At 38.3% G+C, this 25,011-nt stretch overlaps 1 protein-coding gene across 1 annotated transcript in view; it reads left to right on the forward strand.

Moving 5' to 3' along the window:
* Nucleotides 1-21,987, forward strand: part of LOC103659698 (E3 ubiquitin-protein ligase HECW2) — a 119,606-nt gene extending 97,619 nt beyond the window's left edge. The window contains exons 19-21 of the mRNA XM_008687289.2: nt 460-545; nt 1,466-1,578; nt 15,446-21,987. Coding sequence (XP_008685511.2) covers nt 460-545; nt 1,466-1,578; nt 15,446-15,557 — 311 coding nt within the window. The 3' untranslated portion in view covers nt 15,558-21,987. The remainder of the gene's footprint in view (nt 1-459; nt 546-1,465; nt 1,579-15,445) is intronic.
* The last annotated feature ends 3,024 nt before the right edge of the window (nt 21,988-25,011 follow it).

The following is a 25,011-nucleotide window of genomic DNA, read 5'->3' on the forward strand; positions in this document are numbered from 1 at the left end:
AGTGTGTCTCTCCTTTACCAAAAGCCCTGTAAGGGTCTGTTTTCTTTGCCTCTGTTACCTCCAAGCTTACTACAGTGTATGGTGTAGTGATATTTGAAAATTATTTCTTAAATGAATGACCAAAAGAGTTAATCATTTTCAGTAACAGCAATTGTCTTTTTCAGAAATGATATGGTTAAAATAACAACTTTGTTGTTCTTCTCTCCACTTGTTTTATGTACTGACCACTAAATGGAAACAGAGACCTCCTAGCTTCATGTAGTGTTGTTTTTGTTTGACTTTTGACACTCATGTGATCATATTTACAGTGTTATTCCTTAGTCTTAAATTATAAACAACCTTTAAAGAATCCAAGATGATGATTTATGTCTGGAGGTCTTTTGTTGACATGTCATGGTATCATGTCATCTTAATATAGAAGAGTTAAAGTAATATGGGCTTTCCTGATTGGTTTGATAGGATATCATGACAATCATATTGTAATTCGGTGGTTCTGGGCTGCAGTGGAAAGATTCAACAATGAGCAACGACTAAGGTTGTTACAGGTAAGATGCCACTAGTTAATCTTTTTAATGCAGTAATATAATTATTGTTGGAATTGCATATTTTTTATAATTGCTAAGTACTCAGTAATTATACCCCATGCTCATCTGCAAAAGGGGGATACATTATTTCAGACTCTTCTGATGGCGTGGTTCTATGGCTCCATCACTATGCAGAACAGCCCCAACCAAGTCCAAGTATTTCGTTAGAATTTTGAGGAAGTACCAACTCCAGTCCAAGAATCCCAGGAAAAACACTGGGCTTCAGGGCAGTTGGTCAATAAGAGGTCCCAGGGCACTCTGCAGGGCAGCATCCCTAGCAATAGACAGAGGGCTTTCAGTCCCGTAGGAAGTGATCAAGTCTTTGATAAAGAATCTTTTCTTTTCTTCCATCTAACTTTCCACAAACTTGAGATAACAATGAAGTTCTAGGACGCTGAAAAAACTAGCTCATTATTTTCTTGTAGTGTTTAGAGTTACACGCAATTGCTGGTTTATTGCGGCCAAAAAATTATCAAACGTGAGCAAGGCTTCTGGATACTTAGGCACAGCCTAAAGTTGATCAGGAACTGATGCTAAGTAGACTTAGGTTAATTGATATACCCACTTCATTAATCTATAATGGGAAATATATCCAGTTTCGTCTTCTGAGCTGGTTAGCTGTAAGGATGCTTTATCTGCTGCAAACCCTCTGCACCCCCTTTCCCTTTTTAATGCACTGTCCTTCCTTAGCGTTCCCCAGCTCTTTGTCAGAGTTCCTGTGTTAGGTTATTCCACGCCTGCGGAGTTTGGCCTTCGGGCTTCCCCACCAGCCAGCAGCCTGCTGCTCTTCCCAAAGAGCCCTGCATGGGAATGATGCCACGTGTTTCTTAGCAGCTAGTCTCTTGGTTTCACCATATCCTTCTGTTTTCTTGGGTTGATAGTTTGTCACAGGCACATCCAGCATTCCCTATGAAGGATTTGCTTCTCTCCGAGGGAGTAATGGCCCAAGAAGATTCTGTGTGGAGAAATGGGGGAAAATCACTGCTCTTCCCAGGTAAAATAAAAAACATTTCTTTACTGTCATTATAGTATTCTAGGGGAGAACTTTAACTTATGTATGTATTGGTGAATTACTGTTTTTATGTTAAAAGTTTGGGAGAGTGGGAAAAAAGCTTTTAGAATGAATTTATCTTTGATTACCTTTTTAAATGGAGGAGTAAAAAAATCTTCCTGGTCATATTTAAAATGCATATATACATATCTTTTCCTTTTTTTATTGAAGTAAAATTGGCACATGTTGTTACATTAGTTTCAGGTGTACAACATAGTGATTTGACAAGTCTGTATGTTATGCTCTGCTCACAAGTGTAGCTACCATCTGTCCTAACACATCACAATTACAATATCATCGACTATATTCCCTGTGCTGTGCCTTCTATTTCCATAACTTATTCTTTCAATAACTGGAAGCCTGTATCTCCCGCTCCCTTTCATCCATTTTGACCGTCTTCCATTCCCCCTCCCCTCTGGCAACCATATATTTATTCCCTGTATTTATGAGTCTCTTTCTGCTTTTTGTTTGTTTATTCACTTGTTTTGTTTTGTTTTAAGATTTTATTTTTATTTATTTTGACAGAGATAGAGACAGCCAGCGAGAGAGGGAACACAAGCAGGGGGAGTGGGAGAGGAAGAAGCAGGCTTATAGCGGAGGAGCCTGATGTGGGGCTCGATCCCAGAACGCCGGGATCACGCCCTGAACCGAAGGCAGACGCTTAACCGCTGTGCCACCCAGGCGCCCCTGTTTTGTTTTTTTAGATTCGCCATATAAGTGAAATCATAGGGTATTTGTCTTTCTCTGACTTATTTCACTCAACAGAATACACTCTAGGTTCATCCATGTCTTTGCTAACAGTAAGATCTCACACTTTTTATGGCTGTGTAATAATCGCGAGTGTGTGTGTGTGCACGTGCGTGTGAAACATAAGCACACACCACATCTTCTTTACTCATTCATCTATCGATATGGATTGCTTCCATATCTTGGCTATTGTAAATTGTATTGTAAATAATGCTGCAGTAATCATCAGGGTGTATATATCCTTTTGATTTAGTGTTTTCATTTTCTTTGGGTAAATACCCAGTAGTGGAATTACTGGATCATGTGGTATTTCTATTTTTAGTTCTTTGAGGAACCTCCATACTGTTTTCCACAGTGGATGCACCTGTTCGCATTCCCATCAACAGTTCGCATTCCCATCAACAGGTTCCATTTTCTCCTCATCCTTGCCAACACTTATTTCTTGTCTTTTTTTATTTTAGCCATCCTGACAGGTATAAGTGATATCTCATCCTGGTTTTGACTTGTATTTCCCTGATGATGAGTGATGTTGAGCATCTTTTCATGTGTTTGTTGGCCATCTGGATGTCTTCTTTGGAAAAATATCTGTTCAGGTCCTCAGTTCATTTTTAATCAGGTTATTTGTGTTTTTTGGTGTTGAGTTGTATAAGTTCTCTCTATATTTTGTCTATTAACCTCTTTTTACATTTACAAATATCTTCTTTGAAAATACAAAATGCATCATAACCAAAACATTTGTTAGCTTAAGTAAAACAATGTTGGTCATCATACTGTGGCTTCTTGTGATTATGGCTTGAAAATTTGGATGTTCCCTGAAGCTCTCATTTTGAGTTTATATTAATAACTATTCAGAATCCCTTCACTAATAACTGCCACTGTGCTTTCTAAAGAATATTAAATCATGTTAATGTACTCTACGCCTCCTTAGCTTAGATTGTACATGCCTTAATTCCATGCGAATGCTCTCTGCATTGCATTCTTATTAATAATAAGATGATGCATTTCTGGGGCGCCTGGGTGGCACAGCGGTTAAGCGTCTGCCTTTGGCTCAGGGCGTGATCCCGGCATTATGGGATCGAGCCCCACATCAGGCTCCTCCGCTATGAGCCTGCTTCTTCCTCTCCCACTCCCCCTGCTTGTGTTCCCTCTCTCGCTGGCTCTCTCTCTCTGTCGAATAAAATAAAATCTTTAAAAAAAAAAAAAAGATGATGCATTTCCCTGGAGTGACAAAAAATTGCTTTGTTACTACTGATAAATGTAAGAGCCTGTAAGGTGGTGGTTGTGAGTAAAAGTGTTTGGGGCTGAATGCAGATAACTAGAACTGAAACAAAAGAAAAGGAGGGAGCAAACGAATAAAAGAGGAATGCAGAAGAGTTGGTTTTAGAACTCCTTTAATCAGCAGTAATAATACTGCATTTTTAAGGTAAAAATAAGACTAAAGGTTGCCTCTCATTTTTACTAATAATAAAACTGCAATCTGGGGAGGTTAAATGATCTTTCTAAGTGGTATGAGGTAACCCAGTATGTCATCCTGAGTTTTTGTTTTTTTTTAAGTACACGTGACTTTGAGAAACCCATTAACAAGACTTTCTTCTTAGCGATCGCAAAACACTGTTTCTTAACTATTATGTTCTAAGCCCCAACACATGAAAAGTGGGGCACTGAAAATATAGCTACAGACAGCAATGAACGGTGCAAGCTCAGGGCCGGCCTGAGCCTCCCAGTCACCTCGGCTGCATCTCCATCTGGGAACAGAGGCACTACATCCAAACACAGAAGTATTACCTGGCGTACCTGATGTTCCAAATTTGGAAGACTCTAATTTCATTGTTTAAAGAAATATTTTATTTATTCCTGAATCATCCCCCCCACCTTAAACACGTAAGCGGATTCACACTGCCTGACTAAAGCTTTTCACCATTCTGAGAAACGCAAGGATCAGCATCAAGGAGGCACCTTGTGTCACCTTTCTCTTGAAACATTTTTCTAAAGATTTGCTTTTGTAAAGTAGACGGAATAAACTGTAACAATAAGCAGATATATCAGTTGTTCACATTTAATAACTGCAATTTTCACAAAACCTGGTAAGCAGAGAAAGGTGATTTGATGTGGACATGAAACCTAGCTTCAGAGAGCCTGGCCATATCCCAATTCTGTTGCTTACCCACAGTGGGGTCTTGGAGAAGTTGCTTCATCTTCCTGAGCCTCTGTTTCCTTATTTACCTTGTAGGTTGGTAATTCTGAGGATTAAATGAAATAATTCATGTAAAGCATTCCCTGCTGACCCTGAGGAAGCATCCAGTGAGTAGTGGCTGCCATATATCAGGCAGTAGTGTATTAGAAAGAGCCCAGGGTTGGGAGTTAGAAGACCTGGGTCTTGGCCTGCCTCTGTCACCAACTAACTCTGGAACCCGGAAGATCACTTCATGTGCAAGAGGCCAGGGAGAGAGGGTGGTGTATTAGGTTTGGTTGTGCAAGAAATGACACCAACAGTTGTCGAAAATCTTGGGGGTCAGGCTGGATTCACTTTTCTACTTCCCCCTGAGCGCTCCAGGAAGTTCATGTGCTGACTCATTATAAATGATGGTGTTCTTCAGGTTCGTTGCATGCTCACAGTTGGGCAACAGGAGTTGTTTCTTCCGTTCTTCATCATGACCTAAGGTTGGTTCTAGATTCCTAGTTTTACCCAGATTGTAAAAAAGCATAAAGAAAGATGATATGAAGCACATCAGGCAAGCAGACTATGTTCATATCTCTTCTGTAACAAGCCCTAACTTCTTAGATCCGATAGGGAGAAAGAGCTATCTGGCTCTTCTGCTTCACTGTTAGTCAGCTTATCTGGTGGAGAGGCGTGAGCGCAGCTCTAAGTGCTTTGACACGCTGGCTCTCTGCTCCTCAGCGAGAGGCCAGGTCTATCTGTGAAGAAGAGGGATAACAGTGCTGTGCTCAAAAAGCGTGTGACAGCTGGGTGGGAAAATGCGTATGAGAGTCCTTAGGAATAAGAGCTATGTTCTTTGTGACCTTGGATCCTGAATCTTCTGTAAGCCCCCCTACTGATATAACGATGAGAACGTGCTCCACACAAAAAGTACACTTGGAGGAAAAACAGAAAAAGAAGAACTTCAGTGCACATCCATATAGTTTTATCAGAAGTGATTTCTTCACTGATAACATTGTCATCATCCTTCATGAAATGCGGGGTGTTACTTAAGTGTAAAGAAGTTCTGCAAGCTCAGATGTAGTCTAAAGAGACTGTTTGAGATGACTGAAGCCGGTTCTCCTACCATCAAAATAGATGCACGGAAGCCATTTTTTCTGCTATTCCCTGATAGGTTTAAGCTGCAGAACTGAGGAGCTGGTCTGTCTCATGCTGGTCAACCCCAATGTATTTCTTTTTCTTATTAATGAGACAGTGTTTAACATGTAAAATATGACATTGAGCAGACCGGAGACAAAATGGATGGATGTCCTTCTCACTTACAAAATGTATCCTCTAGGAAGTCCGGCCGCACCTCATGTCAGGCACAAGAAGCTGCACCCCGGAGAGCTGGGAGTGGCTGTACAGGATGAGGGCGGGCACTTCTGGCAAACAGGAGGGCCTCCTAGTCTTTCTAGACGTGGGTGATTGAGGGCCTTTCCACTTTTCAAGCAAGCAAATGGGAATCTTATTTTCTCAGATTTCCTAGTCTTGCTCTGTGGTAGCACTGCTCACACTGTGGGCCAAGAAGTGTATTAAAGTCTATAGGGTTGTCTCTGAAGCTAGTACACATCAAATCCATGGCTCTTTTTCCTCTCTTGTGGTAGCGAAGTAACTAGAGACCCAGATGATAAATAATGATGGCGGCAGACGGTGTCTCCGCAAAGGCTTAGAGCCTGAGCACATTACTGCACTTCCTCCACTTTGCGGTTGGTAGTTAGCTCTGTATTTTGAATTTCTGTAGATATCCTATCCCCCAGTGCTCTGATGGACTTACGAGTTGTCAGTTCACTTTATGGCACTGGCTCGTCAACATTCTGACAAACGGGAGGCTAACATGCCAGCCTGGAGAATGCAGGGCAAGTCCTCGCTGCCAGCATGGTATGGAGTTTATATGTTCATCTCTGAGGGTTCTTGCCAAGTAGAACAACGAAGCTGAGCAGTGGGAGAGCTGCGGTAATGAGGGGGGAATAGTGCTGTGGTCGAAGGGGGGATACTTTTTGAAAATGGCTGTGTCTGGAGATTATTATGAATGAAATGCAGACCCAAATTAAGAAATAAGCAAGAATTAATTATGAAATGGGTGTCTTGGAGAGACAGTTTTTCTAGTGGACTGGAACTTTAAAAACTAAAATTATTTTTTAAAGATACGAAAACTTTTTTCATTTTTAAAACTGCTGTTCATTCTTATGAAAAGTTTTTACAAAAAAGATACCGAGAAATTCTTGTTCTCCTTAGAAAGTCCCTCCATGCTACTACTCCCGGTGCATCTGTCACTCTGTCGCACTTTATTTCCTTCATAAGACTTACCCCAATTTAATCATTATGTTTAGTTATTGGTTTACTCGTTGATTATCTGTCTCTCCCTCTAGGATATAAGCCCTTGAGAACTGAATTGAATGTGGAATTGAATGTGACTTTGCCCTGGTACGGAGTCCTAGCATGGAAATTTGTACACAATGAATATCGTTCTTAGGGAATTCTTGAACTTGGGTTATGACTGTGGGCAAGACAAGATATACCACACAAGATACACCAAAATCACTTTCGTATCTCTGTATCTTCATCAGAGCAATTGAAGTAAATACGATTAATTACATTACAAAGCCGTCTTGAGAATGAACTCAGCACAGGCGGAGGGCTTAAAATGAGGCCTAACACATCATTCAACAAATTCAGCAATTATGACTATTGTTCCTAATCCCTAGCCTTCAGAGGTGGCATGGTATTTTACCGTCTTTAGGTGTGCAAGAAATGTGCCGTATCCGCCCAGGATATTTATATTTTTGTTTGGACTACCAAGAGTTTTCATCCTGGAACTGTTCCTTACTGAGTTTTCCTCTGTGGGATTTAAATTCTTATATTTGACAAGGATGCAGTCTCATCTTTTCCCAGAACCAGCCACAGGCGAAGTACCTGTTCGTTATGCATGGTCTGAGGAGTTTCTTCCACTCCTTATTCCTGGATGCAGGAATTCCCACTATGGGGACATTCCACACCGTATTTAGAGATCCAGGTACATTTTAACCGAGGTGACCTATTGAAATAGGAATAAAACATTAGTTAGTAGATAGGATTCCTCTAAAAAAGCCTTTCGATACTCATGCATTATTATGTGCCGAGACCTTGGGGTAGATATAAATTGATATCTGTCCATGTGGATCTTAACAGAGATGGAAGTAATAGGTGTTTAAATGAACAGATAACCAACATTGGCCACCAAATGGTGTATGACAATTGAAGAGTGGGGATAATAAATTCCTATCAAAGGAATTCCCTTCCTTTGATTCACACTTATTGAACACTTGGCGAGGATCAGGGATTATTCTGTACCTCCACGGGTTACACGAGTATTTGTGAACTAGTCTTAACAGGAACTCCTGCTTTAAATATCATGGTCTAAGAAGATATTGATGGGGGTATTAGAGAAATTATGAATAGTTTAAAAATCCTCATGGAAGTTTTACCTGTATTTGTGTTTCTAAATCTATCTAGGCTATCAAAACAATCACTGGATTACTTTAATTGAATTTTATCTTTCTGTGTGATTGGTAACTTCAAATTTCTCATGCTGATTACAAGCTCTGAATTCGTCATCTATCCCCCATGCATTTCCTGTATTCCCGGCTCTGTTTAATGCTACCTCTGCCTCTGACTCCCCACACCTACTCACTGGCTACCTTTCACCTATGGAATAAATGGAAAAGGTCTTTGCATGAACACGCCTCACTTCCTGATGTGGTCTTGCCTCCCCAGCTGGTCAAGCCTTGGCTACTGTCACTCAAGTACTTTTACTTCTCAAGTTTCCTGATGATGCAGTGTTTCCCCATACTTCCGGGCCATCTGCTAGGAACATCCTTATCCTTGTTTATCCAGAAAAACCCTACGCACCTACAAATCCTTCAAGGCTTGCCACAAATAGTGTCCACTTGAAGCCTTTCCTGACTCTGCTGAGCAGACTTATAACTCAGTGTATTACAATTGTTTGTGTGCAGGGCCACTCATATGGGTCTTTTGGATTAATTAGACAGAGGTGGCTTGCAGAATTGTAGAGAAATGCAGCCCTGAGTTAGGGCTCAGGGTTTGGGGAGCAGAGCCACAGGTAGGCTAGATTTCAGTGCCCACTCACCCCAGCCAGATCCCCTAGTGCAGAGTACAGACTGCGTGAGCTTTAGGGGATCCCATTTGCTTGCATATTTTCATGCCAGAGTGTAAACTGTCCTCATGGGCAGAGGCCAGACTTTTCTTCCTCATCTGCCAGGGGGCAGCTCAATATCTGGCATGCAATATAAACTCCCTAAGTGTTTGTTCAATGAATGAAGGAATAAATGAAATGTTGTGCAAATTGAAAAATTAATTTTTAATCGTCAGAGCACTTTATGTGGGAAAGACAAGCTTTCAAAATATGGCATCTTCAAGAGGAGAAATACTAAAAGATGTTCTATAGGTGAACAGGCTGGGGTGCTGCCTGAAGAGTCATTGAACTCCCAAATTAGAAGCCCTGGAGAGCCCAGAGGAAGGCCCTCCTTTGCCTACTCCACAGCGCAGCTCCAGGCCGACTCTGGCCCCTGCCTCCAGCAGCCCTGACCACTGCAGCCACACCTGATTCCCTTAGGGAAAAGCCTATGGACACTCTCTCACACAGGCAAAATGTGGACGTGACAGGTAATTTAGGTCAGGACTACTCACGTTTCCAAAGAAATATTGACATTAAAAAGTGATCTGTTCCAAGATTCCTTAGGAATTTTCCAGAATGCTTAAGTATTTGTTTTTGATTTATTAATTCCACGATGAAGAGTTGGGAATAAGGGTAAGGAAACTGAAATCTGAAGGATTAGGCACCCCTGCCAACTGAAAAAAGAGAGTATTGATAAAGCACTTTCTAAATCATAATGCAAGTAAAAAACATTTATGAGATTCAAATACATTTTATTTCTAGGACTACATTTACTAGATAAAATGAGGTGCATGGTTTTCTCCTTTCTCCCTCTCTCTCTATCCCTTGTTTTCTCTCTTAATCTAAAACCCTGATTGTAATTTCTTATTTGTCTTATATTTTGAGTACTTCTAAGCTACCAAAAATCAGTTCTGGGAAAATGGGGAATAAATTAATAAATAAGCACAGAGAGATAGAGAGGGAGAGAGAAATTCCTTAATCATTTAACTGATTGTGAAAATTTAGATGTAATTGTGATACTTCTGGCTCACTGGATTTGGATAATTGACTTGTCTATGTATAGGAAAGAAGAGAGGATAAGCATGTGGCCTCCTGGTTAACATTTGAAGAATACAGAAAGCACCAAGAGATTAAATCAGACCAGATGTCTGGAGGGCTTTAAATTTTCTTTATATTGATGCCAGCATGATTTCCCAAAGATGGGTTCAGACCTGCCCTCCTTGAGTGGTTTCTGGCTGCAAAGAGGAAAATGAGGTAAACTCATTATAGCCTTAGTGTAGCTGGCTTTGAAAGATTTGAAAAATGTCCTTTTATCAAGACTGAATAACTGGATGTGCTTTTGCTGCCAATATCAACATAGTCCAAGGGCCCTCCTGTTATTTTCTGCTAGAGTTTTCTTAGGACATGGAATGGGGTGGGAGAGGGGGTGTGAAAAGCCTCAGAGGATTGTGTTTTGTTTTGCCTTTTTTTTTTTTTTCCTGTTCTTGGCTCATACTACAGGCTGATGGTAAATATTGGGCAACTTATTTAACCACACTATTCCTCAATTTCCTTATTAGCAATTCTGTCTTGTTTATAAGGAGTTTTGAAATTTTTGCAAGCATACAAAACGCTGGTGTAGATAGCCAATGTAGATATCTTATTTCTCATGCACTTGATGTCTCCAATAGCGGAGACCACCTGCATCTGACTTACTTGTAGTGATTGTTAAGATACAGATCCTTAGACCCACCCTCAGATTTCTGAATTAGCATCTTGGGGATGCAGCCAAAAATCTCCATTGTAAGGAAGCTTCTAGGGTGATTCTGATGCACTTCGGTGTGTTCCTCAGAGTTTCTCTGCTTTCTGGTGAGCTGAAGATAGAACTGAATGGTTTGAGCTAAGCCTAAAAACCCCCTGGTATCTCCCAGGGCTTTCTGGACTGACACTGACCTAATCCAGACCATTTTCCCCAGAGCTACTGCATATTATGATCGAGTCATTCATTTAAAAAATATCTGAAGCTTTATTTTGCTAATCCCTGTCCTCAAAATATGTATAATCTAGTAGGATGTTAGGGCTAGCAGGTCAGTCAGGAGTAGGATGAAATTAACACTCAGATTTCCAAAAAGCACTGAAAGAACAGAGCCAATGAGCATTAGTCCTCCTGCTTTCAGTTTAATGTTGGACTTCCCCTAGGTTAGGCCCCTATTTTTGATTTGGACACTGACTCAGCTTTGACCTTGGGAAAAACCACTTAATCTTTCTGCAGTTTCCCCCTCCACAATATATTCTTTCTCCATCCTCATGAAACATTTTCTAGAGAAGCTATTCAGTTTATTCAGAAGAAGAGTTCGCTTGTAGTAACTGTATGTTATACAACTAGATATAATTTAGGAAGCAGTGATCATCTTAGATTATGGATCAGTAATGGTGATTGTGTCTTATGACTGAAGAGGATCAAAAAAGTTTGCCTAGGCCTTCCCTTTTTGTTGAGATCTGAATCTTTAGAGAAAAGAGTACTCAGGCTTATGGATTTACTGGTAAGATACTACAGAAACTGCAGAGACACACAGAGTTCCTGTTTCTCTGCTCAGAAGCCTAGGGGAATGACAGGACAGCTGTTTGCTCCTCGCTGTGTCCCACTCCCTGTCCTTGATGGGGTGATTCTACTGTGTTACGGTCGTCACACTTACCTCCTTTTCTTGGACTAATTCTACTACCTTGAGACCTATAGTGATTTTCTATTGTTGCATAACAAACTACCACAAACTGAGCAGCTTAAAACACACAGTTATGTCACTGTTTCTGTGGATCAGGAGTCCGCGCATGGCTTGATTGCGTCTTTTGCTCAGCATCTCACAAGACTGAAATCAAGGTATCAGTTGGACTGCATTCTCATCTGGAGGCTCAACTGGCGAAAGACCTGCTTCCAATCTCTTTTAGGATGTTGGCAGAATTGTAGCTATAGAATTCATGGCAGGTTACTTCAAATCCAGTAACAGTGAGAGTCTCTGACCTTCCTGATGCTTTTTTAAAGGTCTTGCCTAATTAGGCCAGGCCAACTCAGGATAATCACCCTTTTGTTTAACTTAAAAATCTACTGATTATCTTCAGTTGCATCTGAAATATACCTTCACCTTTGCCATACTCCATGGATTATGAGTGAGTTACAGGTCCCACTCACACTCAAGAGATGGGGCTTATACAAAGGCATGGGTCATGGTAGGTCATCTTAGAATTCTGCCTGCCACAAAACCACAATGAATTAAAATTCTACAGCTAAGTATGTACAAGAACTTAATTGGGGACTTGAAACATTGAATGAATGCTCATCCCCATGTAAGTGACCATTTTGTGAATTCTTAATTATAAAACTAGCCTTCAGTTAAGGGAAAGTATTTGGTTGTCAAGAGGGAAGGAACAGGCTTAACAAGAGTGTGATAGATAAATTGCACCTATGGTGGTATCCTGTCCTAAGCAACTAAAACATTAATTAGGGATTATTGCTTATCTAGAGAATGGGTCATCCTGAATTATTTTTGTTTCCCAGTTCACCCAATATGACTCAGTTCATGAAAATGAGTTCACTCATATTTGTTCAAGAATGCAACTATGAGTTACTCTTTTCAGAGTTGTCCCAAAGTCAATCTGTAACACTCTTTGATACACCAATGCTACCAAGAAAAGCATAGACAACAAACTCTCCTACTAAGTGTAACCAATAGTGATCACCTTTTCAACACATTTTTTATCAACACATTGAAGACAGAATGACAATGTATCAGATTAATATTGCTCTGTAAATAAAATGCATAACTAAATAATAAAGTGAACAGGCTGAAAGAGATTAGCAGGAGATAATGCAAGAGTTAATCTCTTTATTTTGTAGTATTTATACAAATCAGTAAGAAATCCTGAAGCTTTAAATGACAAATGGACTTCACACTCATAGGATGGCTGTTATAAAAATAATGATAATAACAAGTATCGATGAGGATGTAGACAAACTGGAACCCTTGTGCAAGCTGATAGGAATGTAGAATGATACAGCCACTAATGGAAAACAGTATGGCAGCTCCTTAAAAGATTTACAGTAGAATTGCTATGTGACCCAGCATTTCCACTTCCGGGTATCTACATGAAAGAATTGAAAACAGGGACTTGAATGGATATTTGTACACCAATGTACATAACAAGATTTTTTATAATAGCCAAAAGATGGAAACAACCCACGTGTCCATCAATGGATGAATGGATTAACAAAATGCGGTATATACCTACAATGGAATATTGTTCAACCTTCAAAAGAAAGGAAATTCTGACCCATGTTATAACATGGACCTGGAAAACATCATGTTACGTAATATAAGCCAGTCACAAAGGACAAATATTGTATGATTCCACATACCTGAGGTACCTACTCTAGTCAAATTCATAGAAAATAGAAAATTGTGGTTGCAGGAAGGGGAAAGGATGGGAGTTAGTGTTCAATGGGTACAGAGTTTCAGTCTGGAAAGATTTAAAGTTTCAGAAATGGGTGGTAGTGATGGTTGCAAAACACTATCAGTGTGCGTACTGCTATAGGACTGTGCATTTAAAAATGGCTAAAATGATCCATTTTATGTGATGTATATTTTATCACAATAAAAAAACTTGAAAAGATAAACAGGCCAAGGAGATGAACATGTAGGTCACAAAATAGGAAATGTTACAAGCAAGCTGACTTGGGGAAAGATGCTCAGTGATGCTGGTAACCAAGAAATGAAACATTTTAAATATCATTTAAAGGAGTATCCTCTTTTAGTCTAATGGGATAATGAATATTATGTGTCTTGCACACAAAGGCTGGAATATAATTATATTCAAAACATATTTTACTTCTCTGCTGCTTCTTCCCGTTTTCCCATTTAATAATTCTATATTTCACTTAAAAATTCTATACAAAAGGTAGATTTTAAATCATTCCTGGGACTGTCTCTTAGTATGCTAGTGCAATTTTTAAAAAAGTTAAACCTCTTCCTTGAGGCTTCCAAGTTGAGGTTCCAGTGTAAGGAAGATAAAACAAGAATTATGTTAACAAGAATTATATCAAATGCAATTCTGAAATATTTTATTATATTAAAAATGTGTTTGGCTGCAAAGGGTAATTAGATGGCTTCCCCCCAATATATCGTAGCATTTATAATAACAAGAGTCACAAGCTCTGAGCCAGAACTATCTGTGTCCTAAAACTGATATTCTTATAATTGAGTCCCTTTGCATTCCTGATCTAATAAGGCATGTGGCCGCACACCTGCTTTATTATCTGTTATCTCATCATTTCCATGAGTCATGATTATCTGTTGGCGATTTAATGAAGGCATCTAGAGCAAATCTTTTTAATGGTAATGAAACGTAGCTAACAATACATCTCTTATTACTTGGTCGAAGAGTGCGAGCCAGGCATTACACTAAGCATGCTTAAAAAAACCCAAAAACAAAAACAAAAACATGCTTTCGTTATTTCATTTAATCCTCGTATCCTTTTGAGACAAATGATAGGATTCTCATCTTATAGGTGAGAAAATAGAGTCTCAGAGTGTCTTAATAACTCCAAATCACACAGCTTGTTGATAAAGCCAGAATTCAAACCCAGGTCTGTCCAACACCAAACTTCTGATCTTCCCACTGCACTATACTGCATGTAGGAATATAATTATATTTACTTCGTAAGTGTTAGAGTGATTTAGAAGAATGAAAATTTAAACATGTGACTTTGTAAAAATAGCCCATCAATAATCATAGCTCCTAAAATTCTATATTAATCCAGGAGCATTTTTTTTAGTCAAAGTTAGTTCTGTTGTACTTTCAGAATAAAATGCTTCCTATTCCATGTCAACAGTGCAGATTTGCTTCCTGATAAGATGTACTATTTTGAGACTATTTCTTATTGTGATTCAGGTGCAAATAACAGGAAACCATATTTTTTTCCCTATCTTGGCAAAGGGGAGGTATTTCTAAAAAAGAATACTTAATATAATGATTTAAATGGCCATTATTTTGTGCTGTGAGTTAGAAGAAAATATTATACTCCAGGACCGAAAGAAGTAACAATGGTCTACTGACTGCGACAGGAAAATCCAGCCAGGGAATTTCTCTGAGACTCGAAGCCATGAGGCGGCTCCTCAGAGACACTCAGTGCTCTTCCCCGCCCAACAAAATGAAAAAATGTAAAACTGTAGGTTTTCTGACACATCCAGACAAATGTGAACTCTGAAAATGAATTACTTTGCAAGAACTGATATTCATGTCAATTTAAGTGTCAAATCACTAGATGGTACACCTGAAACTAATATTACACTGTGTGTTAACTAACTGGAATTCGAATAAAAACTAAAAAAAAAAATCTAACATCAGAAGAGATACAAAAAACCCAAACTTGTCTTCGCAATTCTTTGACCACTAAACAAATAGTGCAATATGTATGTAATGTGGATTTTGAATGATTGTGAAACCATAAAGAAAATATTTTTTTAATACCTTACTTCTCTTTAGAAATTCAAATATTTTCAAAGTTTCTCCCAAAAAGGTGTGAAAATTGGCAACAAGCCAATCCAAATATGAAAGACAAGCATGAGCACATATATGCACACACACGCACACACACACACCCCGGTATCCTTTCACTCAAAGCATTCTAATCTATGTACTGCTGCTTCTGTTCGCAGAGCTCACACTTGCTTTAACCGTCTGGATCTCCCCCCGTACCCATCCTTCTCCATGCTTTATGAAAAACTCTTGACAGCAGTAGAAGAGACCAGCACCTTTGGACTTGAGTGACCTGGGAAAGCGATGTCGGGCTCCGTATGGACAGGCAATTTCAGAAGCTGCCCTTCGAAGAATGGCTGAACATTGGAAGTTTGAAGAGTAGACTTCCATGAGACTAAAGCTGAATGCTCTGATTTTCCAGGAACACATGCTCTGTCACATCTGGGGACCGGATAGTGGTGATGAGTCCTCTTGGAAGGATTGGGGTGAGCTTGATGCCCAGGGAACAACCCAACAGTCTTTCAATCAACAGTTGTTGACTGCCAAACTTTTTTCCATTTGTGTTATGTTCCAAGACAAAGATGAACCTGTACACGATCAGCTCCATGGTCACTTTTAGGGACTCAGGAGAATCTTGAAACTTACCAGTGAACATGGACCAAGCCAAACTGGCAGCACTTGGCCCAATCTCCAAATTAGCGCAATATAGTAAGAACCAATGTGTTTCCTGAAGGTACATTCACTGAAGCCCTAAGTTATAGCAGAACGTTCTTTTTCTTGCTTATGAGTACCTGCATGGTGAGCACCATAGGGTTCAGCTTTCATGGGACACAAGTGAAAATGAAACCCAGTCAACATGAGGTGACTTTAAAGGTTTGCAATAAGGTGGTCTGTGACAATGTATATGCAAATGGTCTGTGTGTAATTATGGCTGAAGACAAACTGTTATACAATGAATAACTAATTACAGATTTTATGCTTTATAATGCATGAAAACAATTTAAAAATAACTAGCAGTTAATCGCAGCATATCAGGAAAAAATACACAGTGAGTTCTGTTTTATTTTTCCTAGGTTCATTATATTTCTGTTCTTTATGATGTATATGAGAACCTACCTGTCCTGCTGTATGTCTCACCTGTTCCATTTCCATGTTCCATGCTTACTCGGGCATCATGCTAGTACGTATCCTTTTAAGCACTCTCAAGGGAACAAAAGGGCCTTTTATTTTTATAAAGGTACAAAAAAATTCCCCGAAATATTTTGCACTGAATGTACCAAAGTTGAAGGGACATTACAATACGACTAACAGCAACTCCATCACTTGACAAGTATAATAGAAAATAGCTTCTAAATCAGACTTCCTTCACAGTGCCATGCCTACCACTACAAGGACTGTGCATCTAAGTAATAATTTTTTAAGACTCACTATATGTGATAGTATGATATGCATTTATTTAAAATGCATTAGACTTCTTCCATCCATCAAATACTTTACAGGATGGCATTTACTACCGATATTTCGTATTTCCCCCACTGCTTTTTATTTGTACAGCATCATTAAACGCTAAGCTCATTTAGGGAGCCATCAGCAACACCCAAGAAATCAGCTCTCTTTAGTAATAAGAATTCCATTTTCCCTTATTGGTGAAGACATCACAAATTGAAACTCTCAGTACTATATTTCTAAGCCTGCATTTTCACTGATGCATAATTTTCTTATCAATATTAAGAAACAATTTTTCTATGGTATCTCAGAAACTGCACGATATCACTAATGTTATTTCTGCATAGTTTTATCAGAGGATGTTCTTCATTTTTATTGCTTTTGGGGTTACTCCACATCGTTGTTTATTTCTTGACTTATAGCCATAACTAATCGGAGTGAGTTCTTCAGTAGAGTGAAGTTAAATCATGGATAATAAAAGCATTGGATTAACATTTGGTTTGCCAGCCTGTGATTTTACAGGCGTTGCCCAAACACCTCTTTGAGAATTATAAGTAGCCATGGAATTCCTATTATGGGATGTTGGCAGTCTTGTATTTTATAGGGTCATATGCATGGTTTTCACAGTTGGTTTGTAAGAACTAATTGCTGTCCTATTGGTTAAGCTATGTTTACTGTTGAGACCCTCAAGAGAAATACCACTCATGTTGCATTCCTGAACTAAGGGCAGGTACTGTAGCATGGGGAAATGTTCCCCAAAAAAGGTTACTGAAATCTGGAGATAAGAAAGGAAGATTTACCTGTATGCTATAATTGGACCAGAGAAAAAGGGAAGAGAAAAAAGTTTTAATTGGAAATGTTAGTTTGTACTTACTGATCATGAATATAAGTATATATTTAATTTTGCAAACTATTTTTACTTGTTTGTATTTTTTTCATTATAAGGAATAATAGTATAACATACTTTAAAAAAAACCCCACATCTTTGATTATATATAAGATGGTTCAGAGCCGGCATTCTCGAAGCAGCTGGTATAAAAGGTTATACATTTCTTTCAAAAAATAGACCATGTTAGCTTTCATTTTGGTTTGTGACACCTTGTTATTATATTCCACATTATTAGGTAAAAGAGGTTTAAAATAAAATGCATAAAAATGCATCTCTTTAATTAATCCTCACAAATATATTTCTTGTTAAGGCATCTAACTTCTTCCCAAATAGCAGTATAATCATCTACTGTTGCTATTGTTCTCAGAATTGGGAATTATCGAAGATGGACTTAGCATATCAGAACACCATGATAACTGATCTCTTATTCTTAATTAGTAAAACAAAATTCCAATAATAATGATAAAAACATTAAATAACATTTCCACAGAATACAGTAGGCTTTAATATCCTCTACAAATAGAAATATCCATAAATATTTTCTTCTGGACTCTGAGCCTAGATGACTTGGCTGTGTGGCTCGTTTTCTTTCAGAAATTCACGAGTGATGCTTATACTCTACTGTCCTCTGTTATAAAAGACAGTCACGATGCATCGTGTACACATGCAGAACGTCTCTTAGATGGAGCAAGACGCACACTCTCGGCCTCACTCTGTGCCAGCCACGGTGCTGGACGATGGAGCCACAGTATTCAAAATCTGCCCTTGAGAGGCTCACAGTCTAGAGGAGTAGACACCAAGGTTTAAAAAAAGGATTTTTAATAAAATTTGGTACGTTCTACAATCGAGGAACGAGGAAAGAATGGCTTATTCCCCCTGGGAAATCCACTGAAGGCTTCATACATGGGAGATACTGTGGCTAAAAATAAAAATCACATAAATGCTCTTTCTCTTGGTAACTCATGGCATGTGATAGTGCGTCAACACTGGTCAAGTGGGGAGGCCCAGAGCGCGTTCACACGCGAGGGTTTAAAGTGTGCAGATGGGGGGTTGACCCATGAAGGAGCAGCTCAAGGAGCCTCAGATTATCACAGAAATGCCAAAATTAAATCCAGGACGTCCCCTCTGTTTCCTTTCATCTGCACTGCAATGTACCTTCAGTCTTCAGTGGGAAAAATCCGTCCTTGAGCCCAACCCACTCCCAGGGTCAGGACGTTTATTTTGTGCACCAAAATGAATGGATCTTGGTTAAAGAAGTACAGTCACAATTTTCTAGCATATGTTGTGTTTATAATTTAGTAGACATTCTGTAATCAATGAGGGAAAATCTGTTTCACCTGCATTAACAATCAGAAGTGCTGAGACATGCATTCAAAATGATGAACAGTAAAGGTAGAATGTGTGTGTGCCGCGCTTTAGAGTTTCAAAGTGCTTTCCCGTGCGTCATCTTACGTCTTTCGCTGCTCACATGCTTCTGTGGGGTAGAAGGTATCAATCCCAGCTGGGCTGAGGCTGATTTTCATGGATGGCTTGTAAGATCCGTTTCAGCACTTTATGGTTACAATTCTAGGTTTCATTTCAACAAATGGGGAGGCTAATGTTTCTACTAACATATTCCACTATCAGTGAATTTTGCAAGATGTTGCATCTGCCCCAATTCTCATTTCTTTAAACACTCCTGAAACGTGTCACCTTCTGAAAAGCCCATGGAAGAAATTAGTACATTCGTCGAAAAGCTCTTCATAGACTTAATACTTGCATTTTACTACTTGTTATGAGAACTTTAAAACAGTGCAAAATTTGATGGCATTTGGTGGATTTCTATAGTATGGTAGTTTAGTTTTCTCATTTGGGAAGCAAGATAATGGGGAAGAAAACCCACTTTAATCAGAAACAGTATTTTATTTTTTAATTCTTAATGAGGATAGATCTAGAAGCTCTGGTAGCTAGGTTCCAGTGATGTGGATGAAGGAACCCCTGCAGGTTCTCTTTTCCTCTCTGTCCTCTTCACATTCACTCAATTCTTGTCTTTCTTTCTGCACAAATTGTATTTATGACTTGACCACTTCTCACTAAGGCAAACATTATACAGTGAAGAGTCTGAAAGTCTTTCCAACTTAACTATATTGGAGAAATTCCCAAGACAAGTGAAATGATGATATACCATCATTAAAAGACATCTGTAACCCTGCACAGTAAAAATGTGCAAAAGAAGAATGTGACCTAATCTCCAAACTGGGCCTGAGTTTCAGGCCCTATTGTTCTCTCTTACCTGCTTTAGTTGATGAGTGTGAAAGCACTCTAGATCTTAGACACATTACTTCCATAAAACTTGAGCTTAAATTAATGAGCATGTCACTTTTAATCAGATTCTAATTTTGCAAAACCTGTTACCTTTCTAGTTTGATTGTGTTTTCCAGATAAATTTGTTTATCTAACATGGAAGCAAAGGAATGCCAGAGACATTAAAGCTTTCTAAACTGTGGCTTAAGGCCAACGGCTGCCCACTAGAAGCTCAGCAGTTGTGTTCCCCACCCGGGCCGGAATGTAATGCTAATTATTGACCAACTCTCAAGACTCAGGAGTGGTAGCTGCATTCCAAGGAGCTGGCACAGCGGATATAGTGCGTGTGTGTGCTACCCGAATCACAGCAATGTGGACCGGAAGGAATGCAGGGATGGGTAAGACAGGACCCTAGCAAAGGGAAAGTTAAAACAAGGGTTGGAATGATCATCTTAGGGCTTCAGTTTGGTTTCTGACTTTGGGGAAAAAAGGTAAAAGAATGTCCTGCTGCCTAGTGAGGATACTGCTTGATACTGCCCGGTGGGAAATACCCTCGTTGTATGACTTCAGTAGGTTGATAACATCTTCTGTATTGCACAACAGAATTTAAAAGTATTAAAGCTAACCACAGATGAATCAGGAAAATTTGACAATATAGCATGAAATTATGTTGTGGATTTTGTTTATTACTGTTGCTATTATTGAACTTTCTATATGAGTTTTAAAAAATGGTGTAGCTTGACATATTTATGATGCTTAATTTGTTTCCCAGCAGACATTCTTTGACATTAGAATAGCTTTTGGGACATTTTCATGGTTTCTAGTGGTTACTTAAATGTTCCCTATTAATCCAGAAAGCAAAACCTTAAGAATTAGATTGTTGAATTGCAAATGGAGACCTAATCAGTGTTTCCAATTTTTCAGGAAGCCAATCAAGACTGAAAATACATTTGCTTAGATTTAATCTGCTAGGGAGCTTATTTGGCTTTTATGATGGCACAGCTCAGCAGCATTGGCAGACCCTAGTTGTAGGGTTTCTGGGAAAAACAAGGAAATTAATTTTATATATGTGATTTTTATGTCTAGTGGCCTTGGGCAGGTGATATCTTTCTATCTAATTTTCTTTTAGTATATTACAGCCCTGAGGAGTGTTGATAGGTATGTTGTGTGATTCAAACTGAATCAGCTATTACTGATGCAGGTAAGGAACCATCAGTAAACTTCTGGTTACTACACCTTCTGTAAAAAAGGATGGATAATGTTCAAGAAATACCGTGGAAGGATTAACCAGGATATACACAGAACTGAATGTTCTTTTAGGACCCTAATGCTCTAAAAGCTGTTATTACAACCTATTTTTCTTTATATGATATCGTAAGTAAAATTTGAAGCTGTTAATATATTGGAAAGTGCATAAGATTACATGTTTTTATAATAGGGATGCAGGCATTCCAAAGTAAATAAAAATACATGCATCTCTCTTGCCTCTTACTGAAAGTATTAATCTAATTTTATAATAATGCTTACTTTTTAATATTAAGGCTCTGTAAAAAAACATATTTATTTCTAAGATTTCAGTAGAGCACAGGTGATGTATTTTTTTAAGCCTTTCCATTTCTTTTCACCAACTCCACCCATGTGTCTACCATGCATCACAGTCAAGAGCTATGTTTCTATTTTTGTTGAGTTGATTTAAGCTTCATATTCATTCAGTGTGACTCTTAATAGAGAATTATAATGGGAGGTATTTAGTATTGACATACACAGTTCTCATTTCACCTTATATTTAAATTTCATCTATTTTTTCCAATGCAAATAATGCAGATCGTTGACATCCTAGAAATGACTTGTGGGTAGTATTAAATGGAGCCTGGGACTCTGAAATGTAGACTAGATGTTGGTTTTCTGGAAAGTTTGTATTCTTATCCTCACCTGAACCCCTGACTTTTGTGTTGTATTTTTTTATGATTCCAAAATGCTTTGAGGGAAAGATATTTTAATGTGTACAATTTGTTTTATTTTCATACTGATCTCTATTTTTGTTTAAAACCATGTTGCATCATGAAATCACTTAATCCAAAATAAATCTTCTTTTAAAAAATAGATTATTACTTCTCTGTGATACATTTGGGAAGGAAAAAACTCAAGAGAAAAGAGAACAAAGTAGGGATAAGGGTCTCATGGGATTAGCATGCAGCTTTGTGGATACAAGAAGTTCTCTTTTCATGATATTTATAATTAGGAATCCATTTTGTTTATCCCTAAGAGAATATTTTAGTATTTGATAGCCCATCAAATCATGTTGAAGAAATGAATTAACACAAGTCAAAATAGGCCATCTTGGTTGAATGCTTGTTGCATAAACACATATGTATAACACCACTACCACTACCACCCACATCAATATCATCGAGGGGCCACATATTCACAATCCTACAGGGGCCAGCTAGGTATTTCATGAGTGAACCTGGCTGGATGTAAGTAAGTAAGAGGGTAGTGGGATTTACCCAAAGGGGTCATTCTTATATTTTACTTCAGCTCTAGTTACATAAAATTCAGGCCCAGTGTTGAAAGATCTTCTGATTTATCAAGAGAAACCTAGAAATCTAGATTTTTATGTGATATGTCTAGATTTTTTGAATACTCAGTGGATCAAAGCAAATAATGTCTACTAGTTGAATTTGCCTTCCAAACCAGTTTGGAACCCTTAATTTACTCAATATCATTATCTTGTATACTTGATTGATAGTGTAAATGAATTGACCAAATACATAAAATATTAATAAGACAAGTAGTTAACAGGAAGAGATGGCAGAAGGAGAAAGGCAGGCCTATGTGAGGGCAGACCATCACTAAAGGGTGTACTTGAAAATGATCTGTGCTTACCAGTGTCTTTCCGAAAACCACCTTGTGTCAATTCCTATGAGTTAAGAGTATTCTTGTCAAAATTTCGTGGAACAGATGTGCTATTAAACTATTCATTCTGTATTTTAGACTAGAAATAAATTTCATATATTACATGAGAGCAGTTAAAGGAAAGACTCATCCTTTATAATGACTACTTTGACATTGTTATTGAAAGGGAAGAGCAAGAGATTGTATTCATGGCACTGACTTCCTGGTTTTTGTGACATATGATTCCATCTATAATGTTGACTTCAGTGTACTTTTTTATGGTAAATTTACCTGCCTTCATTATATTCTTATATTAAAACCTGAAACCCATTTAGTTAGTGAATGTTTTAATAATGCACAATTTCCACCATCCTACTAATTGCTTCTGTGAAGTCTTTCTTGGTGGTTTTTATTTCATCCTTTAACTAGAAAGCATTTAACCTCTTTATCAAGGAGGGGGAAAGGTTTTTTGCTACATACTTTTCTCTATTGATCAAAATGTTTACCTGTTGATGGCTTTTTTCCTTCTGAATAGATACTTCCTTCTATAGATACTAGGTTGACTAGTATAACCTTCGTCAACAGAAGTAAATTTTGAAATATAATTGAAATGTAAATAATTGAAATGAGAACATCTGATAAAGATAAAATGATCACATTGATAGAAATCAGCTTCACACATTTCATTGTCCTCATTATTATAGGCTCTCTCAAAAGATTTTTAGTCACCGATTGTTCATTTAGAAAGGAAAAGCAAGCAGTTTTCCAAAACGTAAATCATTGGAACAATATATATTTCTCTGACAATTTATAATAATCGTATAAAATACTACCTCTTACTACACAAAATAATGGAGTAGTGTAATAATTCATGTCTCGTTGATATTTAGTTGGCATTGGAAAAGGGATCCCAAATCCAAACTCTTGAACTTTGTCATGACATTGCCAACACATCCCTCTCCCTGCTTCTACACCCAAGTTAAATCCTAAATTCAAGGCCAAATAAAGATGTGCTTTTTGTTACTATGAGACTTTTCCTCCAATGTCAAATGAAGTCTTCTTTTAATTGGATTAAAACATATGAAGGGCATCTTTGCAGTAAGTAGAGTCAGTTCTAAAGAGACCAAAAGAGGACAAGAGGCGTCCTACACCTGTTTCTTCCTACACCTACACTCATAGCTTGACTCTCTAGTATCTTACTTAGACAGAAAGGCAAGTTCCAAGAAGAGAAACCCAGCCAATAAAGAGAAGTAAGAGAATATGTTGATATATGAGTCTCGATATATACTATATGACTCTGGAGTTGGTCCAGATTGCCCACTCTACAACTTCTCAGGGCAAAGGAGTTCCTTAATGGAAATAGTACTACTGATGAGTCCAGAAAAATGGGAAGGCCCAGAAATGAGATGGTCAAACCTGACTGAGGCTGGGCAGCTCCCCTTATCTTTCAACCTCATGGCCTGGAAATACAAGAGAGATCTCAAGTGATGAAATCCCAAAAGAGAACAAGTTTCTGAACCTGACCAATCCAGATCAGCATTTCTTTTTTGAGGATAGAATGAGGGAGAATGGAGAGGACCTATACATTTCCCCTGGGGGCAATTCCATTCTGGAATGATTGGCTTCCCAGACCAAAACAACAAAACAAACCATTTTTAACTGTTGACTAAAGAACTACTCGCCAATTATTGATAATTTACTATTACTTCTGTTTCAATTAAGAAACCATGTCAAAAAAATTTAAATGTAGCACCCAAGGGGCCATGATAGAGGATCCTCCAAATATGGAAATGTAGCTAGAAGCCAGTCCTACCAAATAAAATTACTTGTCTGCTTCATTCACTTCTAAGTAAAACTTTCATATATCATCAAGCTTGGTTTTAGTTTGAAAGTACGAATTTTCCCTTATTAGCTTTAATAACAACTGGTCCCTCGCTCCCCTAAATATTGAAGGAATTTTATGATCCAGTAAGATGCCACTTTAATTTCGCCTATTCTTTGAACCGACATTGTGTACCCTGGGGTGTGCATGCATTGGTTTGAAAAGCAATGTCTGTATCATCAGAGTCTCTTCCTCATACAATACTACTGATGATTTGGAGCTAAAATGTTTAGGTTTGTTTTCTCTCATCTGCAATTAACCTGTCTGTTATATCACTCATAACAATGTTTAAGGAGGAATGAAGATAACAGGCTGTCTGAATTTTGGAACCAAGCAGGAATGCCAATAGT

This window comes from Ursus maritimus, unplaced genomic scaffold (genome assembly GCF_017311325.1).
Source record: "Ursus maritimus isolate PB19 unplaced genomic scaffold, ASM1731132v1 scaffold_1, whole genome shotgun sequence".
NCBI classification, from domain to species: Eukaryota; Metazoa; Chordata; class Mammalia; order Carnivora; family Ursidae; genus Ursus; species Ursus maritimus.